At 36.5% G+C, this 16,870-nt stretch overlaps 1 protein-coding gene across 2 annotated transcripts in view; it reads left to right on the top strand.

Moving 5' to 3' along the window:
* The window catches only part of LOC148032155 (uncharacterized), a 48,502-nt gene extending 34,109 nt beyond the window's left edge, over window positions 1-14,393 (top strand). The window contains exons 1-6 of one of the 2 annotated variants that reach the window (XM_087682799.1): window positions 7,035-7,053; window positions 13,214-13,380; window positions 13,455-13,544; window positions 13,630-13,717; window positions 13,811-13,912; window positions 14,038-14,393. In XM_087682799.1, coding sequence (XP_087538925.1) covers window positions 13,286-13,380; window positions 13,455-13,544; window positions 13,630-13,717; window positions 13,811-13,912; window positions 14,038-14,289 — 627 coding nt within the window. In that variant the 5' untranslated portion in view covers window positions 7,035-7,053; window positions 13,214-13,285 and the 3' untranslated portion in view covers window positions 14,290-14,393. Of the gene's footprint in view, window positions 1-7,034; window positions 7,054-13,213; window positions 13,381-13,454; window positions 13,545-13,629; window positions 13,718-13,810; window positions 13,913-14,037 lie in introns of those variants that run through there. The other variant, XM_087682798.1, reaches the window with a different exon arrangement.
* Window positions 14,394-16,870: the final 2,477 nt, after the last annotated feature.

Raw genomic sequence — 16,870 nt, 5'->3', positions numbered from 1 at the left:
ATTATTTTCTCTCTTTCATGCTTATCACATAAACTTTCCATTTTATCCTTCTTGTAAACATATTATAATAATGTGCTTTGGGCACCCAGCTCTTGTAATCTAGCTTTTTTTCTTTATCTTATCTACCACCACCCTTGGGTTCTTGCATGATGACCAAGGTGGGGACTTGTCCCATCCACTATTCTCCATATTTTCAAAGATACCATACATAATCTAGGATTATATTAATCAAAAAGATTATTTTAATCTAATCTCTCATGGAGGCTATATAAGGTACCCATGGAGATGTAAAGAAATATAATGAAAAGCATATGAGAGCACTCTAGAACACCCTCATACTAGTTCATCTCTTTGAGGTAAGCTATGAATGAGTCCCTTTTATTATGTAATATTCCATGAATACACAATGGCAAGCACACGAGAGCACTCTAGAATACCCTCATTCTAGTCCATCTCTTTGAGGTAAGCTTTGAGTGAGTCTATTTTATTATGCAACATTCCATGAATACATAATGGCAAGCTTCCTCTACCTCTTCTCCTCTTGTCTCCCTCTTTTCTCATCTCTCTCTCTCTCTCTCTCTCTCTCTCTCTCTCTCTCTCTCTCTCATATTCTAATACGGTGTCTAGATTATATGTACTCTATTCTAATTCTCTCTCTACATTCATACTTAAACTTATTTATTAAGACTTTCCATATGCTCTATTTGTGGGGAGTCTTTATTTTCTCATCTTATATATATGTTCATGGGAGAATTTAGGAGCCATCACCTCTCTTAACCTTCAATCATCTTCATTTTCATTAAGATGGGCTACAAATTCGCTCTAGTGAAGTTGTGTTTTGGTTCTTTTCATTCTCTTTGAGAAAAGGGATGTCCTAGCCCATCCTCCCTTTGGCTAGGTGGTGCTATTCTTTAGCTCTCTTAGTGAGGATTGGAGGTTGGGTAGATGAGAGGCAACCCACTCATCTTTTCAGCTCTCAATACAAAACCCTAAATCCCTTTTGGGTAGTCATCCCATTATCCCCTTTTTTACATGGCCGACCATGGCTTAGGTCTTTTTTTCCATTGTCATTCTATCTTCCTAGCTTCCTTCCTATTTCCCATCTACCTTTACAATTTGCACGGGTGAGAGCCCGACACTCTTTTATAAAATAAATCATGGTGCACCTTACACTTTTTTACAAACGTATTAAGCTCATGCTCAACTGCTAAGACCCACGGACCTCTTATTCCTTCAACTATTTCAAGTGAGCACTAATGGCTACCTCTCACATATTCGACACGCAATCCCTCTCTATGAGTGTAATGAGCTTACTTTGATGCCCGATTGAGTAACTCCCTCTCTTAAGCACTCCAATAGCTCCATGATTCGTGATGTAAGCTCAAGCATCGTCAAGCCTCTCCCTCCAAGCTCCATCCTCCATAGCCACTTGTGAGATGAGAGAAGAGAAGATAAGAAGAAGAAGAAGAAGAAGAAGAAGAAGAGAGAAGATGGTGGAGGGCTTCACCTCTAAGATCCCTCATCCTCACACACTCACTCTCTCACTCATTCACACACCCTCTCTCAAGCACTCATAAGCAAGCAAGAAAAAGAAGAGAAGAGAAGGAGAGAAGAAGAAGAGTCCACTTTTCCAAACACCAAAGAATGAGCTCTTCTTTTACTTTTCAAATTTATATAAAAAACCTTAAATCCCTTTTGGACAGTCATCCCCTTATCCCCTTTTTTTGCATGGCTGGGTAGGCCCTTTTTTTCATTGTCCTCCTATCTTTATATCTTCTTTTCTATCGCCATCTACCTTTACAATTTACATGGGTGAGATTCGACACTCTTTTACAAAATAAATCATGGTGCACCTTGTGTTCTTTTACAAAAGTATTGACTTGTACTTTTTTCTTATACACTTCTCTCCTTGATTTAGGACTTCTTTGTACTTCTTGTGGTTCCAAATTTTCATTGGTGCGCCTTCATGTTCCGTTTCACTTTCGCCTTGGCCTTGTGTTCTGGTTTAGATTTTTTGGATTTTTCACCTTATTCGTATGAGAGTTAACACTTTGGATTGTAACTGATCAATTTTTGTAGACATTTTGATGTTGTACACTATGAATAATAGGTCCCACATATGCAAACAATATATGTATAGAGCTATCAACTACTATTTGGTGATACATTCATGTATGTTACTAATCTCAAATGCCTTGGCTATGCTAGAATATGATCAGTAATGAGTACTATTGAAGTCAAGAATTTGGAAATATCTCACTGGTTTGATTTTTTATCTCTTTATGGTCAGTTCTGTGACAGTTTGGGCTTGTCTTTGGTGACATTTTTTGTTACTTTGGGTTGCAATTGTGGCTTGAAAATGCAAGAAAACATGCTTAAAATGGTCAGCAAGGTGTTACCCATGATGTACCACAGTCTCAACAAGATAGCATGTAGTTAGAACAGCTAGATGTGTCAGGACAATATACTGAAATTTCAAGATAGCAAGTTGTTAATGCAGATTTGTAGGTCCCATGGTCCACAAATGGTAAATCTTTGATTCGTAGGCCAAACCAACCTTCAAGGCCTCCTGATAGGTTTGTCCCTAGTGCTTAGTATGCTGCTAATTATGTCATATTGACTTATTGTGGTGAACCGTCATGATTCAATAAAGCAATGGATAGACATGACAGCAAGAAGTGGTTTAAGGCTATGCTGTCAGAGATGGAATCTGTTGAGGAAAATGGTACTTAGGACTTAATGCATTTGCCTAAAGTGCATAAGATTCTGCCATGTAAGTGGGTTTATAAGATGAAAGTCACTTTTGAATCCTCACCAAAGTACAAAGCACGGCTTGTTGCAAAGGGGTATAAACATGAACATGGGTTTGAGTTACATGGCATCTTCTCTCTTGTAGTCAAAATGACTACTTTGAGGACCATTTTGGGCTTGGTTGCATCTGAGTATATGAAACTCATGCATATGGATGTAAAGACTGCCTACATGAGGACATTTAGGTTTTGTAGCAAAGGAGAGAGAGAAGATGGTATGTAAACTCAACATGATTTTGTATGAACTAGAACATGCACCTCAAGAATGGTATCATAAGTTTGATGCATTCATGCAGTCTCAAGGTTTTGAACGGAGCCAAGTGGATCATTGCTTATACACCAAGAAGATAGCAAATAACAACCTGATTATCTTGGTTTTGTATATGGATGTCATGTTGATTCCATGAAGGGATGTTCATGCTTTGGACACCCTGAAGAAGCAGAGTCTACATACTAGTTTTGACATGAAGGATCTTGGTGAGGCTAATCATATTCTTGGATGTGGATACTCAGGGACAGATCAAAGGGGCTTCCCTATTTGTCACAACAGGAGTATGTATCCAAGATTTTTTAGTGTTTCTATATGGGGGGGAAGATATTGGGGTTCCATTGCCTCCATATGTTAAACTCATCATTAGTGCTGCAAGACAGGCCTCTATCTAATGATGAAAAGGCTGAAATAGCCAAGATTCCATATGCTTCAACTATTGGTAGGTTGATGTATGTTATGGTTGCTACACGTCCTGACATAGCATTTGCAATGGGAGTGGTTAGTAGGTACATGGCACACTGTGGCAAGAAGCATTGAGAAGCAATGAAGGGTACCATGTGATACCTCAAGGGCATGAAGGATTTGTGCATCTGCTTTGGAAAGCAAAATGTATTTATTGTTGGCTTTACTATGAATGCAAACTATATTGGTCATTCAAACTATAGGAAGTCTATTTCAGGTTATGTATTCACCTTCACAGGAGGTTCAGTCTCTTGGATATCCAGGCTGTAGAAGTGTGTTGCATTTTCTACTACAAAGACAGAGTATGTGGCTGCCATTAAGGTATGTAAAGAGGCTTTATGACTTTCATGTCTAGTTGGAGAGCATGGCAGTATAGAGGTTCCTATCCTCCACTGTGATAGTCAGAGTGCTATCATGTTAGCATGGAATCCTGTCTTTCATGCAAAGACAAAGCACATACAAGTGATGTGTTTCAAGTACTCAAATGTGATGCTTACATATGCGCCAAAGGAGAAGAGGGGGAAGCTTGATGTGAAATCCAAGAGGTATATCTTCATCGACTATAATCAATATACAAAGGGTAACTATTGATTTGATCTTGATTCATGAAAGGTGGTGGTGAGTCATGATATGGTTTTCCACGAGAACTCATTCTCTTCTATGGATTCCCCACTTAGATGATGTAGTTTCCAATGGCTTTCATTCTTTTGCTTCATTGATCTCCCCCCCACCACTAGCTCCCTCTACACCTCCTCTCCCTTCTAATTCACCTTTCTTCCCTCAACTCGCTCACCTTTTTGCTCTTTCCCACCTCCTTCACTAGGGGCACCCGATTTTCCTTCTCCTCTTATTTTAGAGGGACTATGTTTTCTAATTTATCTAGTGATAAAGAATATCCTTTTTTAGATATAGGAGCCTACTGAGACTTCATGACATTCTCATAAGAGTAGTCTTATGTTATTCCTGGTTGTTTTCAGCGTCTTACATAGGATTCACATTGAGTGTGTTTGTAAGCCTAACATGCCGAGTGGAAAAATTCGTCGCCATGTGATTTGGATCGGGTACTTCTCCAGGGCAGAAGGGACATATAATTTCTCCTGTATAGGCATGAGGCAAAGATTAACTTGAAGATAAGTTAAGGAACTTGTTTGACAAAAGGACTGCTTGTTTTGTTTTTGTGTCAGGGCTATAAATTATGCGAATGAACCCTATTCCCTAAAAGGGTTAATTAAAAAAGCTGATTTTAAATGTCACACATAAATGTGATAGGACCTAATTAGATAACAAAAGAACATCAATTGAGGGAAGTGGGTGGGTAGAACCCTCGACGACAATTCTGTCCTATGACAGGGTAGTCTAAGAGAACTGGGAGGCTTCTCACAAGGTTTTACCAATGACCGACCCTTAGTAAGTGTTAGGTTAAAACCTCGATTCATGCCGTTTTAAGGGACCAGAATGGGACTATGCCCTACGGGAAAAGAGGTTAAGCGGTGCATTCCTCTCGTTTCCCATTATCTTTGAACCAAGTGCATCATGGATATGTTTTGGATTGGGTTTGTCTACGTAAAGTAGGATGTCTAGGACACGCCAATGACGCTAGAATGCTGTCAAGAGACCTTGACCACTAGGGATCCAAGTCTCAGGTCGAGATCATAGTGGGTTCCTGCGAACGTTCCGTTGCGACACAAACTCAAGAAACCCTAAGGTAACATCCTCTCGATGTACTACTAAAAACATGCCTAGACAGTTGGGGCATGTTACAACTTCATTACAAAAACATGGCCACCATTGGTAGCAGAGGACCTTGCGTAATGCAAGCATGTCCCTTGGGGTAGGATAGCCTCAAGAGGTTGCAGCTCTGATTAGTTAAGGGCCATGTTCTTCATGGCCTATGAACCCCATCTACAAGTTTGCACAAAAGCCAAGGAAACATATGAATTAATTGTAGATGTTAAGAAACAATAGCAAGAATTGCTTAAGATGGTAGAATCACTCAAAATTTCTAGATCGTATTGCCTAAATATGCAATGTAGGAGGCGATCCACATTAAGATGGAATCTTGAAAAACCTCACTAGTTAACTTGGGTGCTATCTTTGTACTCTTATGTGGCGATTCTAACAACCCTTCTACATCCCAACCATGATATATACTCTCTTGAAGATGAGCAAGATTGGATGCACATTCTCGCCATATTGGAACTACCATTTATAGAAGAATTGGAATATTGATCAACCCATGAATGCTTCGGTCAAAAAGATGTATGAGATACTTCAATCCTGATGATAGAACCTCATGGAGAACCAATCTCAGTAAATATGGGTGAGTCCATATACAAATTACTACATATAAATGATAAGTAAATTTAAAATGGCTAGGATATAGTACACTTAGTGTATACAAGCAAGTCTACCTTACAAGCAAGGATAACAAAAATAAATACACTCTCAAATATAATAACTTCACAACAATGACCACTATTCTACATATTAGAGTCCCATAGTCCTTATCTCTCTCTTCCATACTTACAACTCTCTCATGGGTACATACTCACAAGGTTGGCCATTAGGGGAGTTTTGAGGTCTCGAAAATGCCCTGTAAGAGATCCTAGAGAGAGAAAACAATTTAAGAAATAAAATCAATTTATAGAATTTTTAAAAGGTTTATATTTTGGTAAGTTAAAATATCAAAATTAGTTAATAAGTCATTGTCGTGATATTCTCGTGGTCACATCAAACCTAGAAATCTAGGTCACCATAAAGTTGGCAAAGGTTGTCATAATGAAGATCTTACCTCTCCTCATTAAAGTGAAAAGTAATATTCAATTTGAATTTTGGTGGATACTCGATTGCCTCCCTCCATCGTTTCTCTCTTCTTTTTTTCTCCTCCTTAGTAGTCTCTTCTTTGTTTTCGTTCTTGCTTCTAATAATATCCTTAGCTATGGATTAATCACCCAATGATCTCTGTAACTCAGCTATGGATCAATAATCCAATGATCTCTGTAGCTCTCATAAAAGACCTCTCTATTATCTTCATATTGAGTTGGATAGTGAGTATGAACCAATAAGAAAGAGAACAAAATCTATCACGGTGACAGAGTCTATGAAACATATACTGGGATTTGAAGGAAAGAAGAATATTGATCTTTGGTTAGATGGAAAGCTATATCCCAAAGATCCTAGCAGAAATAGCACTTCTTCTTTCTATAATAGCTCATCATTAGTGAGGTTTATTGGTGATGGCTACAATGGATTTTTAGGTTATACACTTAACCTTGTTGCAGAAAAGGATATCCTTGGACTAGAGAATCATCTTTTGATGAAACACAATATAGAGTTGTTGCAGAAGCTAGAGGATTGTCAACAAAAAATTCATTCATTGGAAAAGCGTATCAAAGCTTATCAACAAAAGCAAACTTTATTAGGCCTTCGAAATCGACAAAGAGCTCTTAAAAATATTGAGAATCTCAAACGAGGAGGAGGAGGATGTGGTAAAAGAATCCAAGCAGCAAGGTATATTTTTTTCACTTGAAAAATTTTAAATATGGCTTTATTTAAATTACTTGCATTGATTTGTGATGTTAATTTTGCTTAGATCTCTTCTACAACCAAATGCAAGTGAAAGAGATTCTTTAAAAGCAGCTCAGTTTTATTATCATCTTCTTCCTTCAGTAGTTTTAAAGGATATTTTCGAGAAGAAGAAATTTAAAAAGGCAAAGAAACAATGCTTGGAGTCATTTGTAAAGGATCATTCTTTGGATTCTGAGTTAGTACAGAAGACACTGGATAGTATTGGTATCAGTCGAGATGCTTATATGCAACTTTTTTAGCTTTTACAATCGAATATGAAGCAAGGACAGGTACGCAATTGCATACTTTCGAAGCCATTTGTGGTTAGGACTATCAAACAGAGAGTTAATAACAAAGTGATGGGGATTCTAGGTGAGCCTTTTCATATCAAGGCTACCTTCAAGGGCAAGAAAAAGGAGGTTACATTCAATGAATTTAACAATATTTTCCTTGACTTGCCCACCCTACAATGCTTAATGATCAAATTTAATGACTTGTCAGTAGCAGAGGCACAGGGAGTGGCTAGATTTGTGATTAAACTTGATGAAAGTGAGATTCTGAAATGTAAAAAATTGGAGAGAATCTCTATCACCTTGATGAATAGAGCACTTTTGTCAGGTCATTGCAATCACTCAATCATTTAGTGTTCAATTTGAATATAACATCTGGTGGCTAGGAGCATTTGAGGTAGATACTGAGAATTTTGATATATTATATTGGGTTTTTCATCAAACATCAATACCTAATGTTATTCAAAGGAAACAAGCAGGAGAAGAGCTATTTGTTGAAGGATTTGGGAACTACAGGATTGAGTGGCACATAGCTGGTGATCTAAAGATACTCAAATGTATGTATAACGTATCAAAGGGAGCCAACTCGAGATCTCCTTGCTTATATTGCATGTCGCCAGCAACAGAGTTAAGCTCAAGCAATTGGAATAGAGCTCCCTCTAGGCACAATAAGGATCCACAGTTTAAACTAGTCTTGGACATTCCTTTAGCGAATGCCCATATTTGTACACTTCATGCACTTTGCAGGATAATTGAAAAGCTTGTTCATCTCTATCCAGGATTTGCATGGAAGCTGAAGCCATTATCAACTAGAACAGATGCTATAACAAAGGTTGAAAAAGTTCTCTCTCTGCAATTGGTTTGCATGGTGGCAATGTTGTTATTGAACCAGATCTTTAGAAGTCTAAGGATGGTAATTGTGTCCCAAAAAAACCATCTATTGGTGGAGTGAAGGCTAGAAGGTTTCTAGGCTTTCATGGGAGACTTGGCAAGATAAACTCAAGAAATGGTAGCTCAACTATTAAATTTAATCAGTGGAAATTCCTACATAATGCAGTTAGGGATCACATTGATAATGGACAACCTCGAAATAGAAAAGCTAAAGTTTGGAAAACACTAGACAAAGTGTTTTTTTATTGTGATAAGACTGAATGGAATGATGATGATCTCAAAGACTTTTAAAACCAATTGAATCTTTTCAAAAAGGCGATGAGACAGAAGCTTGGGGTGATCAAAACTTTACTCACTATATGGTAATAAGTTTATATATGTCTGTTTATTCATTGTTGAACTCATATAATGTTTTTTAATAACTTTCTTTATTTGTTGACTATGCAGCATATTTTATACAACCATGCTCCATACTTTATTAAACAATATGGATCTCTCTCTATCTAGTCAACCCAAGGTATGGAAAAATCACATTATCAAGCAAGAACAAAATATTTCAAACACACAAGACATGGAGGTAGAAGACACAAAGCCAACAGTTTATTAGAGGTCTTTCAATGGTTCTATCGACAAATCTGGCATAAATTCAAGCTTAAAGATACAACCACATCTAGCAATACATCATCTTTAGCAAGGACTATACAAATTGTTACCCAAAGAAGAAAATATAGATATTTAAATTCTTGCACAAAGCAAAGATTTACAGAATGCTTACAAACCAAACAAAGAGTTGGGAAAAGATGGGTTTCAAGAAACCCTTGATCTTTGGCATCTTCTAGTCTGATTGTGTTGCAGAAGAGTCATTAGTTTCAGGCACCTCGACAGGGCCTCCAGAGGGGTCCTTAGTTTCAGGCACCTCAACAGGGCCTTCAAAGGAGTCCTTGGTTTCAGGTAGCTCGACAGTGCCTCTAGAGGAATCTTTTGTTTCATCCCACTCAATAAGACCTGCGTATTTCAAAAACTCCTGTTTCCGATAGCTTGGAAGAAGCTTCAAATTCTTACTATCTCCTACATAAGAGAGCAAATAGGAGCCAAGAACTCCAAAATGTCCAGCTCTAGATCCATTGTATCCAGGCATGAAGCCAAAAACTCTTATGGCTTCTTCCTTCTCCACTAAAATGATCTTGTCCAAACCTCTGCTGAAAACTTGAGATCCAATTACCTTTGAGATAGATCTCAAAGCCATCATTGGTAGACTTGGAGAGCTTGACAATCTACTATGATATATTACAATTGTTTGATTGTTTAAGTTTCCAATATAATGGCCAAGGCTTTGATTTTTCCCAAGCTTCATTGGCCTAGAGCCCTTGGCCCTTCCAAGAAAGTTATCTAGATCTTCAATCTCAATCTACACAACAAACCACAATAGTATAAGATATAAGATATTTATCTATAATGCATAATAAAGTCTAATATAAACTCAATGGGTAACTTCGAATTATATTTCATACCTTAGGGTGTTCATTTTCTTCGAGAAGACTATCATCATAAAGATTTATTGAACTCTTGGGTTTCTCATCTGATGGAGACTTCAATCTCTCTTCATACCCTACATCATCAGTACAAAGTTTCTTCTGGACCTGTAAGAACTCTTCTTCTGTAGATAGCCCCCCCTTTTCGTATTCTACGATCTGAATAATACATGTATGTAAGGCTATAGAGCTGTCTTGGAAATTCTCTCCCTCAACATCAAGACTTGCTAGTGGTTCTTGTTTTAACCTATAAAATTCATGTCATTTTGGCCCCAACCTGCAAGGATTGCTAAGCAATAATCTTCTCTAAGATAAAAAAGATGTTGAATATCATTTAGTAACACATATCTCTTCTTGTTGATAAGATAAGTGGGAAATGTTGGAACACATGCAAGAGGACCTTCTTCATCAACCTGTGCACTTGGCTCGATCTCCTTTTCTTCCACCATTGTGATACTGTCACTCTTAAACAAACCTACATCAAAACCTTGGACAAGTTGATTCTCAGTATCTTCTTGGAACATCTCCTCCTTCTCTTTGACCTCCTTATACATACTTGCAATATCTAGCTTTCCCTATTGGTCTATATCTGGAGAAGAATTTTCCATGTACTGAAGATACACAATAAATCCAACGTCCTTGTGGATCTAAAGGCATTCGTGTTGATACCTATGAAAAGGGCAACATGTTTCTCTCTTCCTGAATTCCTCATCAATGAGGTTGAACCTGCCTAGCAAAGTTGACCTGGCTGTATTGGTGGCTCCCATGACATCACTATAATGAACAAATCCATTGACTTCTAAACCTTGCACATGTCTATCATAAAAATATATGTACTCCTTAAGTTTATCTTCAAGATCCTCCAATAAATCTTTCAAATCAAAAGGAACATTGAAAATTTTCCTGATATAGCTAAACTTAGAAGAATTTTCAGTTGTGTGTAAGAAATCAAAGAGCCTATCATCAAAAGTCTCCATTGGCTTCTCTTCATCCATTTCTTCCAAAGATAGCTTTCTCTTTGTCATCTTGACCAACAAAAGATTTATCCCTGTAAACAAAGCAGAATGGCAACAATGTCCAATAAAACACGATAGAACCATGGAAAGAGGCCCCAAAATCGCATTTTTCAAGACAAAAAATGAAAAAATGAGAAAATTTTTCAAGTGACCGGTGAAATGCGAAAACAAGTGTCCAGAGGCAAAAGCCGGTGAAGAAATCGCGTTTCACCGGACACTACTTGAAAACGAGAGTTATTTCAAAATTTCATTGGTGAAACGCGACAGTTAGCAACATACCACTAACCAGAGACATTATTTCGCATTTCATTGGTCAATAGATGCAGAACAAGAAGAGAAACATGAACTATGAATTAATTCTATTAAAACACAAAAATTTATGATAAAATCCTTTCTGGAAGTGCCATGTTCCTTTTAAAAGACACAAAGGGCCATGCTCCTTTTAAAAGACACAAAGCACATGACATCTGTAATTTTTGAAGTGTTATTAAATTTTTTTTCTATACTAATCAATGAGATTTTGTTCAGATACTTGTAATAACAAAATTTTGTTACCTATCAAAAATTGTTGAACTGCTCTTCAAATAGGAAGCAAGGACCTTGAAGGGAAATTGAAACAAAATTTCGGGAGAAAGAAAGACAATATCGGAGAGGATGACTTCGAAAAGTTTTTATATTGATTGTCAAACGTGTGTTGATAGTTCCAACAAAAAAGTTTACGTAATGATGGCAAAATAAACGCGACTGTAAATTTGGACGAAATTTCCAATATTTTTACATGCACAAAATACCTCAAAATACGTGCGCACGTGTCTCACTTAATACACCGTATCAAATATCTCAGAAGACGTGCACACTCCCTTTTTTCGAGAATACGTCACACATGTTTTACTTAACACTTCGCCAAGTAATGCATGTACCATCAATTTTAAAAAAATCCCCCAATAAAGGGAAACAACGGTCAAATTTGTTTCATATTTTTATGGTCATGGAGCACATTTTCGTGGTCATGCAATAGGGTCTTCGAGCTGTGATTGTGAAAAACGTATTCGCGTTTCACAAGATCTATTGACAAAATTGGTTCTAAATGGATTTTTTCCAGCAAAGCGCCAAAGAAGGTATGGTTTTCTGCACTTTTCCTTAATGTTTTATAACATTATGAGCCTATGAGCATTATAAACGAACTTTTTTCCTAGTATGAGCCTATGAGCACTATAAATAATTATTTTCCCTAATGTTTTATAACTTTGCTTCTATGGCTTTAATGGTGTGGAGATTTTAGGTAATTGTAATGGCATTTCTTAGATTAATGTTTTGTTTTTATTTGTTTTGTTGATTCTTTTGCTATTTATGTGTTGTCTGGTGAAACGGGAAAACAACATGCTGCAAGGAGGTCTCTTATCTGAAACTCGCGTTTCACTGGACACACTGGACAAGAAGTAACATGTCTTTTTTTGGTAGATGGCTAGGACTAAAGCAACATCAAGGAAGGAGAAGATTGATCCTAGGGGTTTAACATCAAAGATTCATCAATCTTCAAAGCGTCAGAAGCTCTCTAGAAAGTCAAAGCCAAAGAGAAAGTTTTCTCAAAATGTCAGGTGCCTAAGGGAGATTAGGAAGGCAATAAAGGCTCTTAATAATGCAATTCCAAAGCTGTCTTTTCAAAGGCTTGTCAGGGAGATTTGTGACAAATATAGTTTGGATAGTTTCAGATGGACAAGAACAACCCTTAATTGTATACAAGAAGCCACAGAGGATTTTTTAGTTGAGTTTTTTCAAGATGCCTATATTTGTGCTGCTCATGCTCATAGGCTCACACTCATGGACAAGGACATGGTAATTCTTATGAGGCTAAGATATAGATTTTCAAAGGTCCTTGAGCCAATTTTCCTCATTGATGAGAAGACATTTAATATCCTTAATGTGCCCCCAGCTAGGAGAAAGAAAGATGATTCTGGTCCCAAGGTTGAGGATGTCACCCATGAGAGGGATACAAGGCAACATGAAAAAGAGGAGAAAGCTAAAGAGGAACATGCAGATAAATGGAGAGAGTATAGGAGGCAAAGGGCTGAAGAAAGGGAAGAAGAGCAACTAGAGTCCTTTGAAAATGAGCTGGCCACCCTTCTTGAAGCAGCTAATCCAAAAGGATTCAATGTGTTTTGTTTCTTACTTGGTGACTTAGGCAAAAGAACTGAGATTATCTCCTTTAATGCTGCATGTGTTCATATTCTTAAGGATAAAAGAAGAGAAATAAATGACAGTATTATTCTTGCTAGCCTAAGGTATATCCACCCATAATTACTTCTACTTTTTGATATTTTTTTAACAATAAGATTTTTCTTGTTTATACTCACTATTTCTATGCCTTTTCTAGGTGTGTAATGCATGAGTTTCCTTTGAATATGCAACAAAAAATGAGGTTCTTGATCCATCTATCTCATTCTTTATGAGAAACGAGCTTGATACAAGTTTTGTTGAGGAGTGGTTCAATCTGATTGACTTCAATACTTTGGAGTTCCTTATAATTCCATATAATGAAAAGTAAGTGATTCAATATTCTATTAGAGTTTTTGAGATTTTATCCTACTAATCTGTTGAGATATGATTGCTTTTAGTTCTCATTGGAGCTTGATTGCAATAGACTGTGTGGATAAGCAATGTTTTTTAATCAACTCTATGAAAGGAAGCCATGGAAATGCTAAATTGTAAGTTATATTATCCAAGGGCTCCTTGATATTTCAATTCTTTTTTTTTTAAAGTACTCTAAATTTTAATATATTTTATATATAGAGGTGCAAAAAGATTAATTGAAGAGCTAGAGAAAAGACCCCCTATGCCGTCTGATTTGCTTGCAACAATACAATATAGACAAGTTGCAGTAAGTTATTGATTAAAATAATTGAAACATAAGTTTATTCTATGAACTACCATCCGTAAATTTCATAGTTTTACTTTGTGTTGGTGGTTGCAGTGTCCTCATCAGGATGATAACCATTCTTGTGGCCGGAGGGTGATTGCAAATGCTAGAAGAATGGTTAACTTTGTTTATCTTAATGATGATAAACATGTAAAGGTAATATGAAAGATGCTAAACTTTAAGATAGATATTCATTGCAAATAGTCCATTGATGATAAAAATATAGTCTATTGTAAGAACAATAATGAACTAAAACTCTTTTTTCTATAAATATGTGACAGTTTTCGAAGGATTGCTATGCATCTGAGCATGTTTGGTACGTCAGAGCAAAGCTCTTGAAGTATATAATGGTCAATTGTATACAACCAACAACAGAGATTGGTGGGGATTTACACAATGAAGGAGATGCAGTGCCTATAACCACGGAAGGTAAAGCCACAGCTTCAACACCTTTACCCACACCTTCTATACCCAAGGCATCAAAGAAAGGCAAAAGGACTCCTAGAAAGGATCGTTCTCAAAAAAAGAAATAGCTTTGCCATATCGCCTTGTAAGCCTTTATATATAGAAATTTGCCCTTCAGCCCTAGTATATCTCATAGAGATGGCAGATAGACATCTGCTACAAGATTTGTACATATATTTTATATTGACAGTAAAGATATCTTTTCTTGAATATCCTTGCAGTGTATATTCTTTTCTCTCATTTTTGATATGTGCAAAAAATAAATTACAAATGTTTGTTAGTTAGGAAGTGAGATCTTGATATACATCTAAGTAAATATAATATGATGTGAAAACTTACTCATTTTTTGTCAAGTTAGAATACAAAGGAGCATGGTAGTTCAATGTCTTCATTTTGTAAATCCATCCTCACTTGATGTAGCGTACATGTTTTTCTGATCTTTAAGATTGCAATAATATCCTTGTTGAACCAAATATCAAGATTCAGTATAGGATCTTTGCTGAAATCATCAAGATTCTGGTCTAAAGCAACTAGACTACTACCAACAAAATGCCATCGACTATAGTAAAAGCTAAGGATAAAATTTTGAGTAGCAATCATATATTTACAAGCTATAGAGTCTTGATCTATCTTACATATAATTTTTCATTTTGTCATTGTATCCCATCCTTCATCAACAAATTGTATGGCATGATCATATGTTAGTCTCTTCCTGAAAGTATGGTTTTTGTTATTTTTATCTCCATATTAGAGAAGAAATCAATAAATATATTAATAGACATAAACAAAGTAACTTTTCTTAACCTACTTGAGATATTAGATTTTAATGCTTTCTGGATCTCAGAAAATATCTTACATCTATAGCCCTCACTAGTAGCTAGACTTGGCAAAGGCCAATCAAAGCTTGAAAAATCTGGCAAAGGAAGGAGGTTTATTGATCCCCATTGGCAACGCCGCATAGGAATAACATAAGAATGATCATAAAAGAATATTCCATTCTTTGCAAGCTTTGTCTTCTTTCTGCCTCTATACATTTCTTCTCCAATTGAACCATGTATAACATCAATAACATCAATAATAGACTCCACTGGTTGCCATTCCTCAAGATTAGAGGGATAGACATCTACAAGACAAACAAATATTATAATGGAAAAACCTAAACCATGTTTAAGAAAGAAAAAACTTTAAGAATCAAATTCTTACAATTTGGTCTATGCATTGGAAGCTTTGAAGATCCAGGTTCCAAACACAGCTCTCTATGCATGAACACATGTTGCACTAGTACCTCTTTGATGCTAGTCTTATTTGCTCCAAGCTTAAAATCTCGGATTTTGCCCTTCCAAGCATAGATAAATGAGCTCTCATGTCTTTGCCTTTTTCCACGTTTGCTTGTTGCATGATGATCCAACTACCTTTGATAATGATAGTAGGAATCCATCTTCCATCAGTTTGGAATGAGTTAAACACTGATATGGATGTGATTTGGGAGCTTGGATGCCTTGTTGAAGGTCGATTTTCTGTATCCATGGTAGAAGAGAGAGAGACACATAGAGAGAGAGAGAGAGAGAGAGAGAGAGAGAGAGAGAGAGAGAGAGAGAGAGAGAGAGGACTAGGCTACCATAACGAAGGGAAAAACAATAGAGGAATAAAAGGAAGGAGGGAAAAAACTGAGTGCCATGCTTTTCACTAATTGAAATTTCGATTACATCAGTCATTATCATTAATCTAGATATATCATTAAATAAAAGTAGCTGAGACTCTATACCATTAATGCAAAAGATATCATAATCACGAATATAAGAGACTAAAAATAGATAACAAAAATATAAATTCGTAATATTATTATATTTATATGTTTTTGTAAAATGATTTTTTAATTTTTTAAAAATAGAAGTTCCGTTACGGAGGCTTTGCTCTTATTGGTCTAGAGCACTCTCTCCCCACATCCTAAAAGGCATTTTCGAGACCTCAAAACTCCCCTAATGCTCAGCCCCTTATACTAGCTCATTAAAAGATTCTTCATAATTTCCATCCTTTATCTAGAATAATAGGATCTTCCAACGCCACAGACGTTGGTGCTCACGGCAATCTTCAACTCCATTTCAGGCTAGGCAAGGGGTGTCCAGAGTTCCATTTGACCCACAAGTGGCCTAGGAGTGAAACATCATTTTCGTGGTTAGCATTTTCACCACTCTTGGATCTGGTTGACCCACGATGCGATCTTGGAGGTGATCCACCCGTGCAAAATATCATTTCCTTAATTAAATCATTTAAAATTCAAGCATAGTCAAGGCAATCAGCCCTAATATCATCTTTCAGAAAACATTCCTTTATTCCCATGGCAACTTGTCATCACAAACCCCTGCCATGCATTTACCATCAAGTCACAAGCATTTGGAATAATCATCCAAATGACAATCCAAAAATCAGATGAATGTAAAAACATTTAGGATGTTGTTAAATCAACCAACAATACCAATTGTATTTTTCCAAATAATGCAAGAATAGTCGTGATAACATTTTCATCCGCCACTTAGGAGTAGATGCGTTTACCATACATGGATGAGTGTAATTTTTTTTTTCATAGTTTTAACTCTTGCACTTGAATATGCATCCTACAATTATAATAATGAAATTTATCCCTTTCAA

Source organism: Lygodium microphyllum, chromosome 8, assembly GCF_053477565.2.
Source record: "Lygodium microphyllum isolate KBCC chromosome 8, Lygodium_microphyllum_v1.1.10, whole genome shotgun sequence".
Classification (NCBI taxonomy): Eukaryota; Viridiplantae; Streptophyta; class Polypodiopsida; order Schizaeales; family Lygodiaceae; genus Lygodium; species Lygodium microphyllum.
Note: the sequence above shows the minus strand (reverse complement) of the source record. Positions and strands in the feature narration are given on the sequence as shown.